Below are 17,285 nucleotides of genomic sequence, written 5' to 3'. Positions count from 1 at the left end.
TTTTAATCTATTACTGCTATATCAGTTTGTTTTGACCTGGTCCACTGGGCAAAAATCCCGAGCCTCTGATGGGAGACGATCCTCGAGACCTTTGCAGACTGGGAGAAGTTTTATACGGCAAAGAGGTAGTTACTGGTTTGTTACTTCTCAGGTTCAGACCTCTAAATTAGTTTAAAGTTCCCTTACAAATTTCACCCTCAATCACTAAGCAGTCCTATCGATTATAAATTGCATACAAAGGAAAAGATTTTTATGATTTATTTCCGCTTCTAAAGAGTTTGAGGAATTAATACCGCTACGCTGATTATTTTTTTTATGTCTAATGTATTCTTTCTTATCTTGTTACAGATCCAGTTCAACTGTTTCTTGCTTGCATCCTGTCTGATGGAAAACAATATTCTGTTGAAATATCAGTGGATACATACTTTTTTAAATAATTGTAATTGTAAATATTGTAAATAGCGATAAAGGTTATACAAAATTCAGTAATATTTCCTCTAATGTTCAGTGTAAATAATTTTCAGTGATATTCTCCCAGAACTAATTTTATGAAAACCAATGTAAATAACTTTTCTTTATATTCTTTCAGAAAAAGTCTTAATGAAAACACTTTCTAAAATATCTTACTTTCAGCGCATTCCAAATTTAACTTTCATCAAAACTCTTTTTAAACTAGTATTTATCTGAGCTGGAATCTTTATATATTTGAGAAAATCATTAATAGTACTTGTAACATTCTATGTAAGCAAAAAATGTAAAGGAAACAGAAGAAAAAAGAAATGGGATTACGTCACTGGTTTGAGTGTGATAGATGTAGTGAGATGTGACATGACGTCATACTGCACGTGTTCCAACCTGCTAGCTGCGTTCTCATCCAATTAGATGCGCGGATATAGGATCATTCTTAAATGAAAGTAACACAAGCGTTTATGTAATCACTGCGCGTGACTGGTTACGATAGTTTGTTGCTGTTTTAGCTTTTGTTTATTTTTTGTGTGCTTGCATGTTAGCGACTAGGTATGCCATTCTAGGCCTTTTGCAAATTGCTTGCGTTTTAGCGCAGCTTTTTTGTTTCGCTTTTAAGTAACGTTTTTAAAGTCAGTGCTAATTTTTTTGCATTTCTTTTTTTTAATTTAACCGGCTATAGGCTTTTGTAATTTTAGATATTTTGCAATTCTAATTTTGCGTGGCTTGCCTTTAGGTATGCAATTCTAGGCCTTTTGCAATTTCATTAATTTTAGATATTTTGCAATTCTATTGCTTGAAATTTTGAGTGGCTTAATTGTCCTCGATATTTTTTAGTTTTCTTGTTTGCGTGCTAATGGGTTTTATTAGTTCTAATGGGCTTTTGTAGTTGTAGGTTTTGTAATTTCACGGCTTGTTTTTGCATATTTTGCGATTGTAGGGCTTGCCTTTTGCAATTTTAGGAGTTGTTTTTAGCAGTTTTTTCTTTTTGCAATTTGCATAGCAGCGAGACAAACGGAGACAGTCGTGCAAAGTGGTTACATCTGAACGCATGCGTCACTTTTGTTCACCAGTGAATCAATATCAGCGTTGATGATTGGACGAATTCAATGACAGACAGGTTGGGACGCAGCCAGGATGACGTCATTGTTCATCTTACAACACTTTCTCACAGGACATGTGACGTAATTCTACCTCATGGAAAATAAATTCAAACTTTTCACGTCTTTTATTTTTTCTGAAGAGAGGTTTTCAATTGAGATCGATTTTTCTTTAACTTGAAAAAGCGTTATTTATAGTTCCTACAATTGCGTTAACGTAAATGTCATTACTTTACTCTAAGGGTTCTTTAAAGAAAAAAAAATAAAAAGAGAAAATACCTTTGTTTCCTACAATACTGAATTGTAAATAAAACATTTTTAATACAATGTATGCGAATGTTGGTCTTTTTGATATTTGCATTATATAAACCGGAATGTCTCTCAAATGCGAAGAACTTTCTCAGGCAGAAAGTGATGAACATGTCGCAAAGTCTGCTCAAACCGGCCCTTGATCTAGAAAAAGAATCCTTGCTTTGGCCTGCTGTTTAAGAATCTTCAACACCCCGCGTTGTTCGGTTCGATAAACCAGGTGTTATTGGAGGTGTACGCGAAATAGAATGCAAATGGATTAAAGGTTCTTTCTCGCGTTTAGTACATTGGTTGACAAGATAGCCGAGAAGAGCTTAGGGAGTGGAGGGCGGGAAATTAAACTGCTGAGTGGAGTGAGTGCGGCGCAAGGGTCAGTTGATCTGTCAACTCGTTCTTGCGCAGTGAATCTTTTATGCGCAGTGAATCTTCATTACGCCATAAATTTGCCTCATTCTCAGTATAATCAAGATGTAACCACGAAAGATTATTACTTCTTCGAGCCTGTTGCAGGGGTTGGCTTTGTGGGCAGCTAAGGGGATGGCTAGTCAAAATAATTGGCTAGTCCCAGTCCCTAAAATCTCACTTCAGCGCCCTATTTAGAGATCGATTTGTCACCAATTTTTCTATATCAACTGAATATCAATTTGTTGTCGATTTTATTTACTGGGCAGGCCGTGCTGAGGCATAGCTCACATCAGAAATGAGTGACAACCTGGCAGTAGAGTGAGCCCGCGAGTGATTATGGTATTTTTTGGAGTAAAATGGAAAAAAACGAGACTGCTACACATGCTCTCTCCTGTACTCTTTTAATTGAGTGGAAGGAGGCATGCACTTATTCAGTTCATGAATACATCACAACGAACCCGTGCAAGGCTCAAACCTGAAATCCAACCACTCACGTCTCTCGCGTTTAAGGTCATTACCATGAAATAGAACTGAACATAGATTTTTAACCAAACTTCGCCTACTGGTTTATTACTTTAAGGGAACTTAAATTTTGAAATAAAATAACTGCATGTCGAAGTTTCCTTCGAGCCACCTCATGGTATCTGTTTATTATTCTATGAACCTTTGCCTCTTTTCCAAGTAAGAACAAGAAACTTATTAATCAGTTTTGTAACCGTGCGGTTAATGTTTGACCACCTCTTTTAGTTCTTTGGCTAGAGAGGCACGGCACCGCACAGTAAATCAAAGTGGCTACGAGCCACTAAACTCGGAAAATAAATTAGGCAGGGGCGTAGCCAGGATTTTTGTATAGGGGGGTTCCAAATGTGAATTGTAATTGTGAAGGTAAATCTGAGCGCCTCCGGCGCTCCTCCTCTAGGGGGGTCCGGGGGCATGCTCCCCCGGGAAATTTTGAAATTTGCGGTCCCAAGAAATAATAAATAAATAAATAATTTACTTATATCAATTGCGCAATATGGCATCTCCTTGATTCTAAGCATAAATTTTTAGCAATTTTAGCGTCAATTGAAGCTAGCATTTCTTAGAAGGGAAGCTCAAAATACCGCGTACCAGGTAATTTTTCCGGCGTACCATTCACTCCCGGCGTACCGTCACTCACTAGTCAGCTAGTATATCAGCCAGAAGTAGGCGCCGTGGATGCTTCCGTGCAAAAATGTCGACTGTTGCACTAATGTCAATTTGTCTGTTGTAATGTATGTTCATAAGAGCAAGTCCTGACTCTCGCTCGCTGGTCATTGTAGCCCGCAGGTATGTCTTTAGTCTGCGCAATGTGCTGAACGATCGCTCACATTCTGCAGAAGTAATTGGCAACGTACACAAGATGCGCAGCAACTTGTGCACATTTGGATAAAAATTGCTGTCACATTCTGCCAAGGCCTGAACTGCACTGTTTGGTAGGTCTTGATCCGCACTACGCAGGCTTGTATACACGAAATTTTGGGCAACAAGTTTTTAGGAAAATTAAAGGCCCGGTTGCCCGAGAAAAAACTGCCGGACAATCCAGGAGAAAATTGAAGTGTAAGAAATTGATTTTATAAATTTGAGAAACGAAAAAACCCTCCAAATAGCCCTTTTCTGATCGATGAATTGAAATCCACGACACTAAATCCATTTTCGTGTTGTCTTATAACCCAGACCTAACTTAATTACGCATGCAAATTTGTATGCCTTCGAAAAATCTGGAAGCTTTGGAATGCATTTCTTGCTTCTTCTTGAATGAAATTAAATTCTAAGCAAAGTTTAATTCAAGTTTCTTTCATATTTCAATCTTAAGTTCGGGAATATTGACTTTTTTAAGTGAAGAGATTTACGCATCTGTCTGGCGGGGAATTATTTGTTTATTTATAGCTGCCCGAGAAAAAACCGCCGGACAATCCAGGAAAACATTGAAGTGTAGGACATTAATTTCATAAATTTGAGAAACTAAAAAACCTCCAAATAGCCCTCTTCTGATCGATGAAATCCACGACACCAAATCTGTTTGTGACATTTTTCGAACAGCTTCCGAGCGAATTACGAAATATCAAAAGCGTATTTAATTTAAAAATCATACGTCCTGTGAGTTTTTTACAAACTTCAAAATCCAATATAGTAGAAGGTGGGTGGCTTACTTTTTTGGCCCAGACCATGAAGCGTTCATTCCGAATAGTTCGTGTAGTGCAGACTGTAGTGCATTCTTGCTCCGCCTGATCGATACCTCGTCGTCCAAACACATCTTGATGGCCGTGATAAATACATCGCCACTTTTAAGACTTTAAAACCCATTTGTTCATTTGAGCATTCTTGAGCACATTTTCTGATCGTTTGTGAGGTCTTCAAAAGTGTATTTTGAACAAAGGTGTAGCGAAAGGAACAAAATTTTAGCGTCGGACTCCACACGACAGACGCCATTTCAGCTCCTGTTGTATTAAAACATGTACTGCCGCCTTTGTTCCAACCCTCTCCCCCACATATATCAACAAGAGACAATGGCCCGACTTTGTGGACAAATCAAAACCTAGCAGGGGAGACATGGGTAAACATGTTTAATTCACGTTTAATGCGGATTTAATGCATAACATTAATTGTTTAACGGGAATGGAGTGACATCCAAACCCCCACTATACCTCATGATACCATGAGGTAAAAAGGGGGGTCACCAGATTCGTTTAGGAGCGGAAAGACCTTGTATATTCCATATTATTCCTTTAACATTCCTCTGCGAGTACTAGCAAAGTACACGTTTTTAGCGATTATTTAGTTTTCAAACACAAGAATTGATCTGTTTTCATTTTACAGAAAGAATTTGATCGCTACACCCAAAATATGAGAAAAAATTGATAGGTCACCAAACTCGTTTACAAGAAGGCGACAATTTTCTTCTCTCGCGAACTAAGCCGCATAGAAAAAAGCCGCCATTTTGTTTATGGGCGCGCGCTAATTACGCGTAAAATTCTACGCAGTAAGGATGCGCAATGCAATACAGGGCAATGACCTTAAACTGACCATGGATTCGGGCTGCAGTGTTCAGCTGACGTACCAACATCGGAATAAAAAGAAATCAATATAATTCAGTTTGGTGACTTTGGTCCGTTAACAAAAACAGCCGATATCACGTCACAAACAAACACGGAAAATGAAATTTTCTGCAAACCTGGGTCGCTAAGGTTGATTGATTGTTTGTTTGCCGTAATTTTTTAGGTTTCTTATTGTAATTTTCATCTATTCTCTCGCTCTAGACCAAACTCAGTCAGAGAGTACAGTGACAAACGACAACCTTTTAAAGACCAAACCTCGGCTGACATTCTACGTAGAGATTTAAGTGACCTTTTCGTAAAGATTTCACGAGCAGGAAACTCATCCAAGACCTGAGAGTGACAGAGAACAAACCGTCACTAGTATAAAACCAATAATGTGTTGTTTATGAATTCAAATGTAACTTGTGTGATTCAAGTTGTCGGATGCACACCGACACCTTTTTCACGCCGAGGGATCTCCCACGTGAAAGGGGCGGGGATGCTCGTCGTCTCGCTTAGGGGTGTAGATTTCGGATTTTGGGTCTCGTTTTGGGTGTTTCCATCTTCGGAGACCCAGGGGCAGTGAGTGGGGGCGACGGGCAGCTTATCGGGACGACGAAAATCCCGTCGTTCCGATAAGCCCGTCGCCCTCACTAATTGCCCCTGGGTCTCAGGGGATGGAGTGTTCCGGGCAAAACGCTAGTATTTTTAGCCATCAAGGTCTCATTTAGGGTTACACTTGAAGAAATATACAAATAAATATTATATTCTTAGTGAAGATGGATTTTTCAACAATGACACGAGCATGGGACAAAGAAAAATTCTGAGTCCCCGACGAGAATCGAACCCATGGCCTCCCAGATACCGGTTGGGCGCTCTAACCAACTGAGCTACAAGAGACTCGTGGTGAGCTGGGCCATTTACTAGGTTGATATGTGACACACGTCCTGCATACTGCTAGGGTCAGCAATGTCGAAATCATAAAAAAAAAATTACCACCTTTATTATTTACTATATTCTTAATGTTTGGGTATCTTTTCAGGGTCCAGAAAAGCTTCGGCCACGCCCATATATATATTGGTCTCTTTGAGGGTTTCTTTTCAAAATTTCCGACGAGCATATTCATGCCCCATTCACATGGGAAGTTCTTCGGGGGTGAGGGGGGGGGGGGGGGCTTTTTCAACGCATTAATTCTTTGAACATAATTAGGCTCTCAGTCGTTGAGAAGCATCTCCGAGAAAGTCACAACCTTGACAACCAAATATGCACAAACAATTTAACATCCTGAAAAATGCAAAGGGAAGTTGGAATGTATGATTTGTGAAATGTTATTCATCAAGGAAAGGAAACCAAATCTAAACGCGCAAGTAGACTCCATCCGTGCAAAACTGTTTAATTAGCTGACAATATTAATTTAATAGCTGACACTTTCCATTTTCGTTTTTTATACTTTAACTACTACACTGTATATTCTAACTTAAAACTTTAATAATTTGCTGTTTATAATTGCGACAGAATGACACCGAAACGTCAAGTTTTTGCGTTTCTATTTGCCTTAAAATGTTTTAATTGTCGAAGGTCCGTTAAACTTTGACTATTAAGTCACCAAGAGACAATGCTTTAACTGTTTAGTTCCTGAAATGTTTGAATAATCTATATACTCGAGGAAAAACCCATTACCGTGAATTCGTTAATCTAATAACACGTCGACTTAGTAAGACTGGGCATGAAGTCATGTTCGCAACTGCCTTTTTCACAATCAAGTTAAGCTGCGGAGTTAATATTTCTATTATACATTTTTGAAAGGTTGATCCGGTCAGGTTTCTAAAATGGCTTTTCCGAACCGGTTGTCTTTATTCACCGTGGTATTTTCAGTGTTAGTGTTGCGAATTAATTCTCAAGGTAAATCAATGTTCTATATAACTTTAAGAAACTGATGTTTATATTATTAAATAGAATATAAAATCTTGCGGTTATCCGATGTTTTAGGAGTATGTCCGAACGGCTGGATTCACATGCAAGGTTCCTGCTACAAGTTCTTTTCTAAAGGATTGAACTGGAATGCAGCAAAATCCGCCTGTGAAGCACTCGGATCCCACCTTGTCGTAATTAATTCACAAACTGAACAACAAGCAATTCCCTCAAAAGTAACACGGACTCCGTATACGTGGATTGGTTTGTACAGGGATCCTAAAGACAAGTCTCGCTGGCTGTGGGTTGATGGATCACGTCCAACTTACACTTATTGGCTTTCTGGAGAACCTAACAATTCTGGCGGTAATGAGGATTGTGGAGAATTGTTTGCATCTTCATGGAAATGGAACGACAGACCGTGTTCGTCTTCGTCAAGTTACATTTGCGAAACCAATGGTAGGTCCGTCGAGTGAACATTATAACTTTCAGGCAAAGGTTTCTTTTTTTCTATATTATATTTCTTTCTTTTTTATTTGTTCTATTTTAACTTTACACGACACGGCATTTTTATTCACACGACCTCACAAGCTTCAAGCTTTAAATCAGTCATCGTGTATAAATAAAGGTTTTCCCTGAAAAAATTCCGAGGGAAGTTGGAATGTCTGATTTATGAAATGCTAATCATCAAAGAAAGGAGACCAACTCTAAACACGCAAAAAGACTCCTTCCGTGCATAACTGTTTAATTAGCTGAAATATTTATTTAGTTAGATGACATTATCTATTTTCGTTTTTCACACTTAAACTACTATACTGTATAGTCTTATATTTATTTGCCTCAGATTTGAAAGTTATCTTTTTTCCGGTTTATGTACGGATCAATGTTCTTGAAGCTGTAGGTATAACTTTTTGTCATTTTTTTTATCTGATTATTGCCTGCAGCCAACTGGTGCCAAAAGCTTTCTTTGGGGAGTGTTGTGATTGTCTCTCCTTCCCATTGTCTCTCGTCCAATCAAAAGTATGGATCGACTTGTTCTTTTTCTTGCGCCCGAGGACAACAACTCAGCGGTCCTTCGTCTATTCAGTGTGGACGAGGTGGAACCTGGAGCGGACAAGTGAACACAGTCAGCTGTAAAGGTGCGATTTGCTTCATCTATTTGAAAGCTTACATTGAAGTCATAACTGAAAGAATTTTCGCTGACTTTATCTATAGAGTGATGTAAGTTTTGTAACATCAGGAGCCGACGTGGTCGAATTGATTAGAATTACAAGATGGCTTTTCTTGTCTAAACAGCAATAAATGACGTCGTACAATTTCTTAACCCACTAAAATACTCAAAACTCTTCAAATTGACAAATTACAATAATATTATGATGTCACGATAAAGAGACAATCATTGACTGGCTAGTTCAATACATTGATTTTGTTACTGTCTTCGGTTGCCAAGCTATAACAAAAGAAGTGTTTTCATACCGATTTATTCCTGATGTTTGATCCTGATCTATGTCAATTTTAGCTGTGAAGTGTCCAGTTCTTACAGTCGGACGCCTTGTCAAAACATCACCAAACAGTTGCGTGACGTCACAGATGAGCATCAACAGTACTTGCTCGTTCTCATGCCCACAGGGATACCAGCTACAAGGTCCCTCTTATAAGCAGTGTGGTGCAAATGGTCAGTGGACGAACAGTGCTAAGTCAGTCTCATGCATTGGTGGGTTTAATACTATTAAATAACCTAACTTATTTATCCGATATCGACCTATAGTTGATTTTCGTAGCTTTAAACGTATGGCGGTTTCTTAACTTGGTTCCAAATATTACCCGTCGTATAACAGGAATATTCACAGACAACACATGTTCTTTCAGATATTGACGAGTGTGCTGTGTCAAATGGAGGATGCAGTCACAAGTGTGTTAATACTGCAGGAGGCTACAAATGTGAATGTCCAGACCCGGAACTGAGCCTGTCATTGGATAACAGAACTTGCCATGGTAAGTACTGACTCATACCACATTTATGCAAAACACACACCTTAATGTGAGGAAAATCAAGAGCCATCTGAGAATTTCGCTTTTAATTCAATGTGTCATTTTAAAAATTGGACAACAAAGTGAACAAATGAATTTAGCAGAAGAAATTCACTAATTCTAAAAATTCCTTCCTTTTGCCAGTGTGGAACTTAATTTTAAATCATTTTAGCTCCAGGTGTTGATGTTCAGTGCAGCAGAGACAACATGACCATCATCATTCCCAAGTCCCTCCTCCGTGGTATTGACCGTGAGCACCTTCGCCTCCTGGACACCACGTGCAAAGCTGAGGAAACCAGTGCTCACTTCTCCCTAACGACACCGTTGACTGGCTGCGACACAACAAGCAGGCACACACCTACAGCTATCGTTTACTCCAACAAAGTCTTGGAAATCCCTGTGGCTGCTGAGGATGTCGTGACACGCGTGCGTGAAATAGAAATACAGTTTAGCTGTTTCTACTCCAAGTATGGCGACGTATCATCTGTTGGTTGGAAACCAAGTAATAGAAAGCTTGTGTTCAGCGATGAAGGCAAAGGAAACTTTACACTCTCTCTGAATATGTTTCCTGACAAGAGATTCGTGAGTCCTTACACGAAGGATGATTTTCCTGTTGCTGTGGTGCTGCGCAAGCTGCTTTTCTTTGAGGTATCAGTGACATCAGGTGACAAGCAGCTGTCAATCATAGCTGATCGATGCTATGCCACGCCCACTCAGGATCAGAAGAATTCCTTGAAGTATGAGTTTATTCGAAAAGGGTATGTAAAGGATAATTTTTCTGTTATATATGTTCTATGGGCCAAAACAAGTGTCAATAAAAAGCTTTGTTTAATATACTTTATTGTAAATTTACTTTGCTTTGTCCGTAGCCTTAAAATGTTAAAAACTAGATTGTTCGGTTAACAAAAGTGTTCATTTGAAAAAGGCAGAAAATCTGTTCATGAAGGGAAATATGAGCAGTTTGAAATTTTCATTTCAGATGCCCAAATGACGTCACTGTAAAGTACCATTCAGTGCCCTCAGTCAGTGCGCAGCGGTTTAGCCTGGAAGCCTTCAAGTTCATTGCTGACCATCCATTTGTGTTCGTTCACTGTCACGTGATTGTATGTAACGCAACCGACCCAGACTCCCAGTGCGCAAAGAAATGTCCATCAAGTGGCCGAGGAAGACGTGCAGTGAGTGATCACGTGACTGACGTGTACTCTTTGGTCCAGGGCCCACTCCACCTGGCACGACAGAAACGAGAGGAAAAGCGCGGTGAAGTTCTGGATAAAAGTGGTGGGTAGACAGAGTTTTGAAGTTAAAAATTTTTAGATAGCATGATGAGAATAATATTCACCAGTTTTTCTTAGCTTTTTTCATTTTAGTCTTTAACGATCTGCACATTCAATCAGAGAAGTTTTAGACCATGACCCAACTGTCTGTCGCCTTAAAGGTTATTCTTATATGTGATGTCGAACTCCCTAGGTTCCAGTCCCACCTTCCTGATGGCTCTGTTTGTGATGTGCGTTGGTTGCTTGGTGGGAACGGCGGTGATGATCTTTAAGAAGTCACGTGACAAGCCTTCTGGATATGCCGTGCTTGTCAGCGGCGATCAGGAATGAGAGCAAGCGCACAGGAAAAAAAAAAAAACTGGATATACTTTACGGGTACTTGGGCCTGAGATATGCATTTAACTTGTCAGAAACAATTTGTTAGTCGCTATAGATAACCTGCTTTACAGGGAGTAGGTATTTCACCTGCTAGAGAACTTTTAACTACTACTTAACGTTAGCCGTCTCTACAGCGAAACGATCTATTCCTTGCAGCGTCATACAACCATGTACTTCTTTTGCAGAGTTGAGCGTGACAGTTTCATAGAGCATTTGTAGAAACATTAAGCATTCAGAGTAAATGAACTTCGACCAGTTATACGAAAACGAACTGATTTAGTTAATTTTCCTAGGAAAAATTCTAGCGCAACAATGGTTCTCTGTCTTTTTATAAGTTTCTTGATCGGTTAAGCTGAAAAAGACTTTGGTATATTTTTTCTGCTTAATGGCAAGGATTGCATATCTTATGCTGAAGTTTATCCTTAATATGAAGATTCTGAGTGATCTTAATAACCAAAGTTTCGTCTTTCGTTAGCACTTTAGTTTTTGAGGCTACTCACAATCTTGACATTATACCGGACATGTCAAAAAATGATTTAATTAAAGGTGCTCTGCGTTTTCTTCTTGTATTTGAGAAGGTGTAGAAAGTAGCTTTATCATAATTAGCTTTTAATTTCCGAAAGAAACGAAGAAATGCACGACAAAAGTGTTGAGGATTCATTAATGCAATGCTTAGCCACAATACCCCATGTTTACGTCATTTATTGAAGGTTGTCACTTTTTGTCGTTAAAATGCTTGTCTCAGAGTCATTTGGTTTGACGTTCTGAATCCCGACAGTAAGCAAAGTCTAACATCTCTCGTAAACGATTGAAAATTGAAAGATGCACTGAACGATCACGGTTTTACTGACGTCACTACTCGTTTCGGTGACGTATCCGGGACGAACGGGTTCACTTTTTCGCTCGGACCACGTGACCCGAAACGAGTTGACCACAACGAATAGAGGCCTAGGAACTAGGCAAGGTGACACCTTGTCGTCTTACTCGGGGATTGCACTAGTATAAATTTATTTTCTAAGGCTAACAAGGTAAATTAAACATTTTTAGACACAATAAACGACGTTCAGCGATTTTAACATAATGGATAAACGTTTATAGTACAGGGTACATGGTATCGTGTTTTATCTTGAAAAAAAAGGAAAAATGATCTCCGAAATGCAAGTGAAGCTAGAATGATAAAGCATCCAAAACATCTTGTTATTTTTTAAATCCAAGTGCTTGTAAAGTTTTCAGCTTCTAACTAAATGTGGAAAAGTATGCTTTACAACCGTTGAAAATGTAACTTACCTGAGGGCGAAATATGCCTTAAATGAAGCCAGTCTTTTTCCGGCCAATTCAAGGTGGAAACAAATCAGGCAGAAAAACGTTTCATGCTCACGGTTAATAAAGACAGAAGTTAAATCTGTAATAGTCAGGGGTGGTGCTGGGAGCTTGGTGCTGTTTAAAACGAGATCAATAAAATGTTCAAATAAAAGAAATCGTTTGTGGGATGATAACTCGCTCACGCGTGCCTTTTGACCGATACATGTTGCACCATTCTTTTAATCAGTTACTGTTATAGTGCTACTATGATCAAATTCTCACCCCTTTTAAGTTTTAAAAAACTTAAGTCGTGTCATAGAGAACTCTACGAAAGATTTATAATGGCGTTTTCCATTTGCAAATATCTGCTTTAGCTCCGGCAAAGTTTTGTAAAATATGCAAATTAGGGAACTAATCACGTCAGCTACTCAGCTCAATTTTATGTCAAGTATAAAAATTAGAGCTACCTTGGTTAATTTGCTGCAGGGACCAGTGAAGAGGGCTCTGCAGGGAAGGGAGTGAGCACTCTGACCTCCGAAATTCGATAAGTCCTTTCGCGCTTTTTGGCTCTCATTATTAATTGGTCTTAATTCAGTCGCAAGACCACTGCAAACAGATCTGAATTGACAGCAGTGCAAAGCTTTCATAAAATGAAAAAAAGTTACGCAATCTTGAATTGCACTTTCTAATAGTCCATTTTGCTGTTGAGATGTCAGGATGACAAGGTGGTTTTTCAGCTTACCGCTCTATAAACTAAGCTGGGGGAAATAGGAATGCACATATGATCATGGTGACAGCACGCTCCCCCGTGCGGGTGTACCGCAGTGAGGATGGGACTCTAATGAGACTCATCACGGCCTCACAAGCTTTGTAGCTTTAAACTTTTTATCGTGGATATTATTATTATTATTATTATTATTATTATTTAAATCCATCAAATATTTTCGCTCGCGCGCGATTGGTTAAAAAGAGTCACGTGCCACAATATGCTCCAACTAAAATTGTTCTCCCTAAGTAAGCGGCCTTGTGTAAAAAGTTTTGAAGGATAGTTGCCCCTTGCAAGGGGCAACTATCAGACCGATAGTTCCGAGACAGAAACACTCTATTGTCTTTATTGTTCACCACTAAATTTTCTTCCGCGCGCACATATATACAAAAACAAGCATCGTGAATTATTTTTACTTTTGAGGATAAAAAAACTCAATTGAAAGCCGAAATTTAACAAACGAAACAAAACCAGACGAGAAACCCACTAAATGCAGTAAATTTGGTTGGGTTTTTTTGTCTGCAGGTAGCTTTTTTACAAAAAAACAGTCACGGGCGGGCACTATCGATCCGGGCATTTTTCACGGGAGGGCACTACGGGCTGATAGTGCCCTCCGGCGGACGGGCACTATCGCGTCACGTGTTCAATTTAAACCAATCAGAATCGGAGAAAATTTAGTGATGAACTATTATGTATAATATGTGCCCACAGAGAGCACACATATTTGTCCTTTTAAGGCTGGTTCTCATATGATCGCCCCGATCGTTTCTATCGCCTTGTCACTTAAAAAAGTTTTCTTGCGATCGGGGCGATTACATGAGAACATTACACAGACAATCGCTAATGTCTGCGGCGATTGAGGCGATCACGATCGCTTGAATCGCGCGAGTTCTATCCTTCTAGCTTCTCTTTCCCTTCTTCGCCATAAAACAGTAATAACTGAGAAAACAGGAGGCCATGAGTTTTGCTCTTTGTGTTGGATCTAGGACTAAAATGATTGGTTTTTCGTAGATCTTCGCTCATACCAGGCGATCGGGACGATCATATTAGAAACCCCCATCGCTTCCAATCGCTTCGATCGTTTACGATCGTCTCAGTTTTTGCAAACGATCGATGCGATAGAAACGATCGGGGCGATCATATAAGAACCAGGCTTTACAGTAAACAAAAATTTTTCATTAGCATACTGAACGAGAGAACAGTGACAGTACGTGAAATCCCGTGCGGCGTTTGATGACGTGAACCAATCAGATACCGTCTTTAGTTGTGAGCGTGCATTAAAACAGTTGGCGCCCAATTTGAATTAGATATTCGGCTTCTACGTGAGATACAGTGAACGAAAAAAATGGCTAACATTGAACACTAAAACGCCGAAGCTTTTCATGTCTTAGCGGACCCAAGGACAAATGTCTATAAAGCTGTAGCTGCTCTTACTACAGAACTACAACAAATAATATTTGCCGGAAAAATAGTAAGTATTAATAGGACGTTTTAGTTTGGATTCGGAAAGAATTGTTTTATGCTGAGAGAGCTGAACTCAACTTCAGGCCCGAAACATTTTAATGTATTTGTGGGCACTTGTCCAATTAGTTAAGTCAGTTTCTTGCTCTTTTCGTTTCAGAGGCTAGCAACCGAAGAATTTACTCACTGAAGGCAAAACAAAACGAAACGTATTCCAAACAAACTTCGTAAGATAATTGTAGTTCTGACATGGTGCTGAAATGTGGTCGTTCCGGTTTAAACGCCGATATTCATCCCAGGTACGTTTGTCTGTTTATTTATCTCGTCCGTTATAGTTTAAATTCCGCCCGTAGTTCTAATACATGAAGTAAATCTTTGTCCAGCATTTTATAGCGGAGCTCCTAAGCGTAGCACCATAACCATGAAAGAAGGAACACTATCGAAATAAGTTTTCATGGTCAACATGGATAGCGGCAAGGTTCGCAAGCGCGTACGTACGGCGTACGGAGTCGCGCAACATGGCGGCCATAGTTTGATGGTAGAAAGAGTGAAGCAAGGCGGCCGTATAAAGGCGGCCTTTAAAATTTAAAGAGGTTTGAAAAGAAAAACAAGAAGCAACGAAACAAAATGTGGCTGAAAAGTACGTGTAGAAAGTAATCGACCGCCAAAAAAGTGGACATTGAGAGCCATAATCGATCGATGACTTTCGTGTCTATCTGTAAAGCCAGCATCGTACATGAAGGAGCATTCGAAAGCTAAATCGGGTTTATATAACAAACAAACCATTTTATTGCTACGGGATATATATATATATATATAAAAAAAAAAAAAAACCTTGACCCTCTGGGATTTGAACTCACGACCTCCCGAGCCGCAGACTGGCACCTTACCGATTAAGCTAATCCGACAGACTCTGTATTGCACGTTGAATATATCCTATATCAATGTAATAGATATTGTGGAGTCTACTAAACTGCTGCGAAACTATAACAGGATCGCGAAACTATTTTCTGTTGCTAGAAAGCAGACAATTTACTGTACTCTAAAGTAATTTTTCGTGCCATGAGTAATGATTTTGCCCCGCTTTAAGATTATTATTTTTGTCGTACTGCTGACATTCAGTTTAACCGTGAGCTATTTAAATTTGTCTTGCACCTATAAACCGCCATAAACATTAGTACTTTGGTCGCTTATTCACTAGAATGAAAACATTGTAAGCTCCAGTGAAAATTAAATAAATGGGGAGCTCCGCTTTTAGGCGTGCCTAAATCTATATATTAATATGCTGGAAAACTTCTGATAAGCAGTAATTAAAAGTGTAAACCAATAATTTAGGTGGACGAAAGACGCGAGAGTTTATTGGAATGACCGTACGTCTGAAACAATATTTCACCATAAATGTTTTTTTAGTTTTAAATATATTTGAAGAAAATGTTCGTACAATCGTATTTAAGATCTGAATAGATTAAACAAACCGACAAAATAGTGTGGATCTGGGGCAATATTTTTTCAAATACAAGCGTTATATTTAACTATGCATGTATCGATCTTCACGATTTCGGTTCGTGTGATGAATGCAGGTAAAAAAGAAACTGCAGGTGTAGTTAAGTATAAGTTAAATACAAATATTTAATTTAGGAGTAAAAATGACCCAGTTTTTCTTTGCTGTCTCTTTTTAGTTTGGCTCCTCCCAACCTCGTCAAGCTGTCAGTCCACTGTCCTAAGTTGACAGTCCATGCCAGTATAATGTTCCCATCCAATGTTTTAGCAGCGTCATGGCTACAGAAGACTCAAGTTCTTCTTGGTAGTGGTTAGTGTGGTTCTTTGTGGATAGGGAAGGGTGGGTAAATACTAGAGCTCTGGATGAACCTTACACTCGATCGGCTAACGTTCGGCTTACATCCGACTATTTCGGCTCATGCGACTGTTTCGGCTTAGTTAGTTTAGTTAGTGCTGGGTGGGTTGGGTTGGGCCTCCCCTTTTCCTTTCCTGGGTTCCACAATTCGGCTTCGAATATTTCATTCGGTCAATTATTCGGCACTAGGTTCAAGTTTCGGCTTTTCTTCGGTACACTTCGGGTTTTTTTCGTCAAGACGTCGGCTTCACTTCGGCTTCTAAGCAATCTCCCGCTTAGTGTTTTTTGTTAAGGTTTTTTGTTATCTAAGTTCCTTTCAATGATAGCAATAATATCACTGTTATTGACTGGAACTTTACACCCTTTAATAGCAGTATTATCGCTGCTATAAACCGGATCGCTTTCGGTTCGAGGTTCATCCAGTTTAATCGATTAATTAATTAATTATTTAATGATAAAAGTTAGGGAACTAGAAAATGACCGCTTAACACGGGTAGGAAGACGGTTTTGTTTTCTCCTGTCACGTTAAGTTGTCAGTTTTCTAGTTGCAGGTAGCTAATTAGTGTAGCTTCGCACTTGTGAGTGTAGTTCAGCGCCAAGGCTTTAAGTAGTTAGCTGGGAATCTGGGACAAAGCACACATCCTAGTTAATATCGCTTACAAAATTCAGACTAGGCAGCCTCCAAAAGCGATCTACCGGACATTTCACCAACAAGATGCATCCTATGAGAAGGTCTAATTATCTACCTAGACAGTCAAGAGACTGCGAGAATAGCCCAGGAGTTACTTATAGTTACTTGAAAGGCTTTTCTCGCTTACAGGCGGTGTTAGCAACCGGACATATTCATGTCTCTTTGTTAGCGTTGCCTCGTGGGAGGTGTCTCCTCAAGAAATCCGCTTGCATTGCACCTCGCAGGCTCAGGAAGCATAGACCGTCTACAAATTGTAGGCGTTGGTAGACTTCACTTCCGGC

General features: G+C 39.4%; 1 protein-coding gene across 4 annotated transcripts in view; it reads left to right on the top strand.

Moving 5' to 3' along the window:
• Positions 1 to 17,285, top strand: part of LOC144660590 (P-selectin-like) — a 179,468-nt gene that overhangs the window by 6,018 nt on the left and 156,165 nt on the right. The window contains exons 2-4 of one of the 4 annotated variants that reach the window (XM_078521252.1): positions 7,325 to 7,705; positions 8,191 to 8,385; positions 8,766 to 8,960. The exons of 1 other annotated variant lie outside the window; for it this stretch is intronic. In XM_078521252.1, the coding sequence (XP_078377378.1) occupies positions 7,351 to 7,705; positions 8,191 to 8,385; positions 8,766 to 8,960 (745 nt within the window). In that variant the 5' untranslated portion in view covers positions 7,325 to 7,350. Of the gene's footprint in view, positions 1 to 348; positions 1,130 to 7,324; positions 7,706 to 8,190; positions 8,386 to 8,765; positions 8,961 to 17,285 lie in introns of those variants that run through there. 2 more of the 4 variants (XM_078521254.1, XM_078521253.1) reach the window with 2 other exon arrangements.

Source organism: Oculina patagonica, chromosome 7 (assembly GCF_052425735.1).
Source record: "Oculina patagonica isolate OP01 chromosome 7, crgOcupat, whole genome shotgun sequence".
Lineage (NCBI taxonomy): Eukaryota > Metazoa > Cnidaria > Anthozoa > Scleractinia > Oculinidae > Oculina > Oculina patagonica.
This window is presented reverse-complemented; position numbering and strand designations above follow the sequence as displayed.